The sequence below is a fragment of the Colobus angolensis genome, unplaced genomic scaffold (genome assembly GCF_000951035.1).
Source record: "Colobus angolensis palliatus isolate OR3802 unplaced genomic scaffold, Cang.pa_1.0 Scaffold26, whole genome shotgun sequence".
Taxonomy (NCBI): Eukaryota; Metazoa; Chordata; class Mammalia; order Primates; family Cercopithecidae; genus Colobus; species Colobus angolensis.
The window spans coordinates 13,901,634-13,910,327 of record NW_012115821.1 but is presented as its reverse complement, the minus strand read 5'-3'; the positions used below and the strand labels follow the sequence as shown (position 1 = coordinate 13,910,327).

Here is an 8,694-nt window from a genome sequence, read left to right as displayed (position 1 = left end):
CAGAAGGCATAGAGGGGAAGAAATAATGACCTAACAATACAATAAAATGCCAAAGAACTTAAGGAGATTAGTTTTTAGTTTGAAAGGACTGAGTGCTCAGCATGAGGGATGAAAACAGACACATGAAAGTCACAAACTGAGGTCATAGAGAAGATCCTGAAAGCTTCTGGGAAAATAGCAACAAAAAATGGATCAAGAATCATTATGATTAGCTGTGTGTGGTGGCGTGCAGCTGTAGTCCCAGCTACTTGTGAGGCTGGGGTGACAGGATCTCTTGAGCTCAGGAATCCGAGGTGACAGTGGGCTGTGATCACGCCACCACACTCCAGCCTGGGTGCAAAGCAAGACCCTATCTCTTAAAAGAAAAAAAAAAGGCATCAATATACTTGAACCTTTAACAGCAGCACTATAAACTAGAAGACACCCAAATATTTATTTAAAATTCTGAAGAAAGGCTGGGCGTGGTGGCTCACGCCTGTAATCCCAATACTTTGAGAGGCCGAGGCAGGCAGATCACCTGATGTCAGGAGTTTGAGACCAGCCTGGCCAATATGGTAAAACCCCATCTCGACTAAAAATACAAAAATTAGCCGGGTGCGGTGGCACATGCCTGTAATCCCAGCTGCTTGGAGGCTGAGACAGGAGAACCGCTTGAACCCAGGAGGCAGAGATTGCAGTGAGCTAAGATCGTGTCACTGCACTCCAGCCTGGGCGACAGAAGGAGACTCCGTCTCAAAGTAAGTAAGTAAATAAATAAATAAAAATAAAACTCTGAAGAAAATGTATTCTCAACTTAAAATTCCACATCAACACTAGCTATAAATTAAGTATAAGGGAAGGATAAAGACATCCTTATATACGCAAGGTTTCAAAAAAATGTATCTCTTGTTCTCCTTTTTAAAGCCAACAGAGGGCTTGGCGTGGTGGCTCACGCCTGTAATCCCAGCACTTTGGGAGGCCGAGGCAGGTGGATCACGAGGTCAGGAGATCGAGACCATCCTGACTAACACAGTGTGAAACCCCATCTCTACTAAAAATACAAAAAAGTTAGCCGGGCGTTATGGTGGGCGCCTGTAGTCCCAGCTACTTGGGAGGCTGAGGCAGGAGAATGGCATGAACCCGGGAGGCAGAGTTTGCAGTGAGCCAAGATCGCGCCACTGCACTGCAGCCTGCACAATAGAGCGAGACTCCGTCTCAAAAAAAAAAGCCAACAGAGGGTACACTCTACCAAAAACAAGGGAATTATATACAAAAAAGGAAGGTAGGGGATACAAAATGGGGTTTAGTACAACAAAGGCAAAAGCATCTCTAAGATGAGGATGAAAGGAGGTCCCGGGATGCCAGCTTTGCAGCAGTATAGGGACCGCCAGTCCTGCTTGGAGCAGATTGTTGGACTCTGGAAGGTACTCTTCAAAAGATAAAACTGACGCAGCTGTGTATCTGAGTGTGTTGAAAGAAGGCTTGAATGGAGACTTTCAAGTTGAATAGAAAACCAAAAAAAAAAAGACTACAAGCTGCTGTAAAGGAAAAGTAAGCATGGCTCTAGCTCAGTTGTAAATATTATGTACTTAAGGTAAACATGAATATGGTACCAAATAAAATTATAATGATGTCAGGAGGATTAGGGACAGGATGTGTGAGATGAGGTCAGGATTGTGAAAGAGAACTTAATCCTCATCTTCCATAATGGGAAATCTACAGATAATGCCTAAAAATGAAAAATCAAGCCATGACAGTATGAGCATTCCCCATTGTCAAAAGATCAGCTGAGAGACTCGAATGTGGCTGTCTTAGGGGAGCAGAGAATGGCTCTGTCACCTGGTAGCAAGAGTGAGGGGTGTCATGGGACTGCCAGTAATAATTTAAGAAAGTGAGTTACTCTTGAAATCATGTTTTTATATAACTTTAGCAAAAATAAAAGCACATTAAAAAAATAAAGTTTTAAAATTACTATGCTTGGCCAGGTGTGGTGGCTCATACCTATAATCCCAGCACTTTGGGAGGCCGAAGCTGGTGGATCACTTGAGGTCAAGAGTTTGAGATCAGCCTGGCCAACACAGTGAAACCCCATCTCTCCTAAAAATACAAAAATTATCTGGGCATGGTGTCGCATGCCTGTAGTCCCAGCTACTCAGGAGGCGGAGGCAGGAGATGAAGCCAGGAGGTGGAGGTTTCAGTGAGCCAAGACAGCACCACTGCACTCCAGCCTGGGCACCAGAGTGAAACTCCATCTCAAAAATAAAATAACTATGCTTAATATAGTATTTTATCAATTCTAAATGCAGTTTTTCACAATTTTTGTATCACTGAAATTAGGATGCATCTAAAATCTACATTGTTTTAGGTTTAATGAAATATGATAGGTCAAGATTTTTGTATTGATTCTTATTTGTGGATGACATGAGTGTAACTTTTTTTTTTTTTTTTTTTAAGATTGCAGGCTTGAGTCTGCCTCTTCCTCCCAAAAAATTGATTGGTAACATGGATCGTGAATTCATAGCTGAGAGGCAGAAAGGTCTTCAGAACTATCTCAACGTGATCACCACAAATCATATCTTGTCTAATTGTGAGCTGGTTAAGAAGTTTTTAGATCCAAACAACTATTCCGCAAACTACACTGGTAAGCAAAGGAATCTGTGAGCTGTGGTCACATGGCTAAAGAGGCATTGTCCCTTGCTGGAGATAACATATGTGGGAGAAACGCTTTCTCAAAATGGGGATATGTATACATCTGTTATAGTGTATTATGAATTTACTAAGATTTTCTTGATTGTAGTTTACTGTAGATGTGTAAGAAGAAAATAATTTACTTCCAAAATGTTTGTAAAGTCTGCACAGAAAAATATGGAAGATAAATTATTGTATATGTCCTTATACTCTTGCCTTTGTTGTCTTCCCTGACAGAACAGAGAGTAAGTACTCACAATAGGCCAGACGCGATGGCTCACGCCTGTAATCCCAGCACTTTGGGAGGACAAGGCAGGTGGATTGCCTGAGGTCAGGAGTTTGAGACCAGCCTGGCCAACATGGTGAAACCCTGTCTCTACTAAAAATACAAAAAGTAGCCAGGCATGGTGGCACATGCCCATAATCCTAGCTACTCGGGAGGCTGAGGCAGGATAATCGCTTGAACCCGGGAGGCGGAGGTTGCAGTGAGCTGAGATAGTGCCACTGCACTGTAGCCTAGGCAACAGAGCAAGATTCCGTCTTAAAAAAAAAAATAATAATAATAATTAATCCACAGTAACATGTACAGTAATTTTTTATATTACTTTTGACCTCTAATCAACACCTTGTACATACAGTAATCTTAATTTGATTTGTATTTGGCTGTTTTTGTATTTACGATATGTTGTGTGTTTCTGTTTTTTCTGGGAATTTACTTTAAACACAGTCAGAAGGGTCCTTTCTGTGTCTTCCTATTTGCTCCCTGAGACCCACTCAGTGCAAAGCATAGGAGGTCATTCTCTTCCAGATCTTTCCTGGATCAGGGCAGCCACTGAGGGACTGTGGTTGAAAGGGCTTCTCTTCCAGTACCGATTACACTCAAAGCTGGCATCAATAACCTAAGCCTGATGTCAGCAGAATGAGAAACTAAATATTTAATACATTCTGCTGTCACTTTGAAAAGAACAATAGAAACCGTTGTTTCACCTGATTTATTAAAGAGAAACCATGCTTTAGAGACTTTCTGAGTGGAACTATGGATATTGTTAATTTACTTGCTAAGAGAATACACCATATCAGATATTTGAGTCCTTAAAACATTGCTTTTGAAGTAATTAGAGAGAGGCACTTTTATTCCTATTTCACTTTTATTTATTTATTCATACCCATTCATTCACCAAAATATCCCTGTTTCAGAGAGGGAAACAGATGTCTACTTGGCAGGCACCAAGTTTTTCTCCACAGTAGAATCACCTGGGGAGCATTAAAATAATTTCTCATGCCCAGGCTGCGTGCATGCTGATTAAATCAGAGTCTCTGTGGGTGGAGCTTGTAGTCTGTGAAGCTTCCCAAGTGATTCCAATATGGAGCCAAGTTTGAAAACCACAGCCTTTGAGGCTTGTGACTCACAGTGTGGTTCTCTGACCAGCAGCATTGGCATCACTCGGGGCTTGTCGAAGGTGCAGAATTCAGTCCTCCACTTTCAGCTAATATTAATTGAACATCTATGTAAAAAAAAAAAAAAAAAATATAATGGACATGTGTCTAAACGCTGGAAGATGTGTGTATGGGAGGAGTGTTATAAAGAAGTTTCAGAAAAAGCTCTATTTTAGTATTTTACATTGGGTTTTTAATATAAGCTAAATTGAAATAAAAACACCTGCTGTTACCAAAAAAAAAAAAAAAAGAATTCAGTCCTCATCCCAGACTTCCTGAATCAGGATCTGATTTTTTTTTTTTTTTTTTTTTGAGACAGAGTCTGGCTCTGTCACCCAGGCTGGGGTGCAGTGGCCAGATGTCAGCTCACTGCAAGCTCCGCCTCCTGGGTTTACGCCATTCTCCTGCCTCAGCCTCCGGAGTAGCTGGAACTACAGGCGCCCGCCACCTCACCCGGCTAGTTTTTTGTATTTTTTAGTAGAGTCGGGGTTTCACCGTGTTAGCCAGGATGGTCTCGATCTCCTGACCTCATGATCCGCCGGTCTCGGCCTCCCAAAGTGCTGGGATTACAGACTTGAGCCACCGCGCCGGGCCAAGGATCTGATTTTAACAAGGTCCCCAGGTGATTTGCATGCACATTAAACCATGAGAAGCCTTGCGCTAGGATGTGCCTGCCACTTCCTAACTGAAGTGCTGTGCAGGGCTAAGGAAAACGCCTTTCTAGAGTGTAACCAAGAGAAGGAAAGTTTATTTCAAAATCACACTTACTGTAAGTTACCAAATGGAACACTGAATTGTTACAAGGATTCCATTCTTGCCTCCACTTGTTTTTTTGTTCAGGGAAGAGAAAAGATAGCACAGATAGGACTGGGGCTCTAGGGACAGCTTGAATTCTGTCAAAGTAGCATCTTTTGTGGCTTTCATTTCTCAGTGTTTCACCTTGATTGCTCCCAAAATTGTCAGACATCAGGCCATCTGGACTGACTTGTCAAATCAGCCCTAACCCAGGCCCACTCAGTAGTTTATCTCCCTCATTCCCTGCGAGTGCCTGCTAATGTTCTCCTGAGGGCAAGCATGAAGGTGTAGTGTATGTATAATGATGCCATTTGTTCAACAAATGTGATGTGCGCTGGGTGTTGGGGATGCAGGCACAAATAAATGTGTTCCTTGCTCTCAGGGAGCTGGCACCAGAAGTACATTGAGTCCCATGGGGTCAGAACTAAAAGGGCAGATGTATCATGTCTAACCCTCTCTTTTCATAAATGAGTTCAACTAAGGCCCCCAGAGAGGGAGGGCCCTAGCCAGGATTGCACATTTGTGTGACTTTAGTCTGGTCTGAGTGTTTAAGTTAAAATGCTTTGTGGCTCCTAGAAGGTTGTCTATTCTGACAGTTGTCGATTCTCTGCTTTTTTCTATACCTGCCCCACATGCTGTTATTGTCTTTGATCTCCACTCCCCCTTCCCACCCCCAGGCCTCCAGCATGGTAGAGGATCAGGAGTCCAAAGCAGATGTGGGCAGGGGTATAAAAAGACCATCAGAAACTCCTGCCAGAACCTGTGCTGGCCGCTGTTCAGAGGGCATAATCCCGGAATGAAACAATAGGTGATGAACGCTGTTTTCAGAGAGATGTTGGTTTATTTCCCCCTTTGAATGAAATTTCAGAGTTTGTCTAGCCTCGAGGCTGACGCACCAGCCACCTCAGGAAAAGGAAACATAGGCCACCACCTCCATGCCAGCTTGACTGGACCATTCCTGAGATTCACAGCATGGCCCACGAAGCATCCCCTGCATGCCTCTCACCTTGTGGCACTTCTCTAAGCAGGGCCGCTTTCCCCCTGTTTGTTTTTTGAGCAAGGGTCTCACTGTGTTGCCCAGGCTGGAGTGCAGTGGCGCTATCCCAGCTCTGTGCACCCATTACCTTCTGGGTTCAAGTGATCCTTGCACCCCAGCCTCCTGAGTAGCTGGGATTACAACTGCACATCACCATGCCCAGCTAATTTTTTAATTGTTTGTAGAGAGGGGGTTTCGCTATGTTGACTAGGCTGGTCTCGAACTCTTAAGCTCAAACAATCTGCCCACCTCGGCCTCCCAAAGTGCCGGGATTACAGGCATCAGCCACTGTGCCTGGCCCACTTTTCCCTTTTAATATGGATAATGTCTCCACCTCTTCTCATTTTCCACATGGTCTGCAGTCACCACCCAGCTTCATTTCAGCAGGATTTGAGTTCTGTGTTCAAGTGGTGGCCAGAATCAGCAGAGCACTTTTCCTGGTCCTTGCTCTGACAGAGGGTGAGGGTGCCTTGTTAGAGGGGGACCGTGATGGCATTGTGTTCCCAGAGGATGGTTAACCAGGAGCTCTCAGGACATTGGCAGCTTCCTCCTCTCTTACCTGGGTCCCCAGCCTGGGACTGCTGGGACTTCTTTCTTTTCCAGGTTTTCTCCAGAAGAGCCAATCCTCAGAAAGGAAATGTAGGCCCTTGGTCTTCTGTGAGGGAGTTGTGAGGTGTTCATTTGAATTAGAAAGTCTAATTGACAGTCAACTGTTGTAAAGGGAAAACAGGGATCTCGTGGTCATGAGATGTTTGTGTTGAGAACCTGTCTCACACATATATCTCCCTCACTTTTTTTTTTTTTTTTTTTTTTTGAGACAGAGTCTTACTCTGTTGGCCAGGCTGGAGTGCTGTGGCACGGTCTTGGTTCACTGCAACCTCAGCCTCCCAGTTCAAGTGATTCTCCCGCCTCAGCCTCCTGAGTAGCTGGGATTACAGGCACTTGCTACCACACCCAGCTAATTTTTTGTATTTTTAGTAGAGATGGGGTTTCACCGTGTTGGCCAGGCTGGTCTCGATCTCCTGACCTTGTGATCTGCCCGCCTTGGCCTCCCAAAGCGCTGGAGTTACAGGCATGAGCCACTGCTCCCAGCCTACAATATTCATCTTTTTAACAAGGTACTTCTATTATTTAAAAGCCTCACTGCACTGTAGCCATCTTCCCGCCTCAGTCCTCATACCCTCTTGAAGTAAGGGGGTTTTAATGTCCATGCAAAAGTCATTTGGACCAGAAATCAAGAGGCCTGTATCCTGGTCCCAGCTTTGTCATTAGCAGCATTTCCTCTCTGTGGGCCCACATCTTGACCTATAAAACAAGAGGCTGGGGAGCGGGGAATGGACCAGGGAGTGCTGAAGTTACCTTTTAGGTCTAAAGCCCCAGGAATCCCTTGAAAAGGTAGGACAGTAGTGGACTCAGGATATAAAAAGGGAGAGAGTGGGGAAAGAGGACTATATTTAGAACAACAGCGGGGTATTTGGTGAGGTTGCAGGCCTCTCTGCAGTGCAACCTGCTATAATGGACTGGGGGTCTGAACCCCAGCTCAAGTCCTAGAGGAGTCAGTGTTTGTTCCCTGCTCACAATGGGGGCGCCTGGTACAACTGAGCTCTGTGGGAAGCACAGGATGGACTTGAAGGCTGTGTTCTCCATTTCCTGTCTCCAGTTTGTTTATCAGCACTTTCTGAGCATGCAGTTTTTCCACATGTGTCAGTCAGTTCCTGTGTCAGAACTAGAGGGCAGATGCCTTCCTTCTTACGGATTTCATGTTCTAATGGGAGAGAGTTTCCACATCTGCTGAACATGATTGAACCCTTGGTTCCTGCTTCATCAGATACTTATTGAGTATCTAGTGTGCCAGGTGCTATGTATACAGCAAGGAGGAAAGAATAATTCCCCCACTTCCTACTGCATGACAGTTACACCGGGAGATTGACAGGTGATGGCTGTGGCAGAGTAAATGTTAGGGAGCACCTTGGGGAAGGGGGCCGGGGCATGGATGATCCACACCTAAAGATGAAGGAAGGCTTCCCAGAAGAGGTCATTCCTACACTGAGACCTGAGGGGTTAGTAGAAGGTAGCCAGGCTGAAAGGCAGTGGCCAGTGCTCTGGGCAGAGCAGCTTGAGAAGATATATCCTGGCTTTACCCAGTTATACGCTTCCAACCACAGCATACAGTCTAGGTGGAATAGAGTAGTCCTAATAGAGGACATTCACTGGGTAACCCCGTAAGAGAGGGACACATAGAGCACTGGGAGTGTACAGAGGAAAGAAAGAGGGAGGGAGAGAGGGAGTCCTGGCTAATGAAGCAGAACATCTGGGCTGAGTCTGGGCCAGATGGAAAATGCTGAGGGAATGGGGACAGGCCAGTGTTTAGGAGCCATGGTAGGCAAATCTCAGTGTGCAGAGAGATCCCACACACTGTGGGAGATAAAGCCAGAAAGGTAGGTTAAAGCCAGAGGTTGGTTGAACACTAGGTTTATAAGTTTGGTCTTGATTTGGCAAGGAAGTGGGGAACCAGTAAAGGCTTCTAAGCAAAGGAGTAGATGTTTAGGATTGAAGTGTGTTGCCCGAGTCTGGGGAAGGAGAGGATTATTATTTGGCACGTGATAGTCATGCAGTTTATTTGACAGTAAATCACAGTTCAGTGGGAAGAAATTGTCCTTTCTCCAATTCCCTAACCCCTAAGTGAAAAAGGCTATTTAGCTGGGCATGGTGGCTCAAGCCTGTAATCCCAGCACTTTGGGAGGACAAGGCAGGTGGAT

The 8,694-nt window shown here is 44.9% G+C and overlaps 1 protein-coding gene across 2 annotated transcripts in view; it reads left to right on the top strand.

Annotated features, from left to right (window-relative positions):
- PXK (PX domain containing serine/threonine kinase) overlaps positions 1–8,694 on the top strand; it is a 107,230-nt gene that overhangs the window by 54,500 nt on the left and 44,036 nt on the right. For both annotated transcript variants that reach the window (XM_011947221.1, XM_011947220.1), the window contains exon 4: positions 2,434–2,620. In XM_011947221.1, coding sequence (XP_011802611.1) covers positions 2,434–2,620 — 187 coding nt within the window. The remainder of the gene's footprint in view (positions 1–2,433; positions 2,621–8,694) is intronic.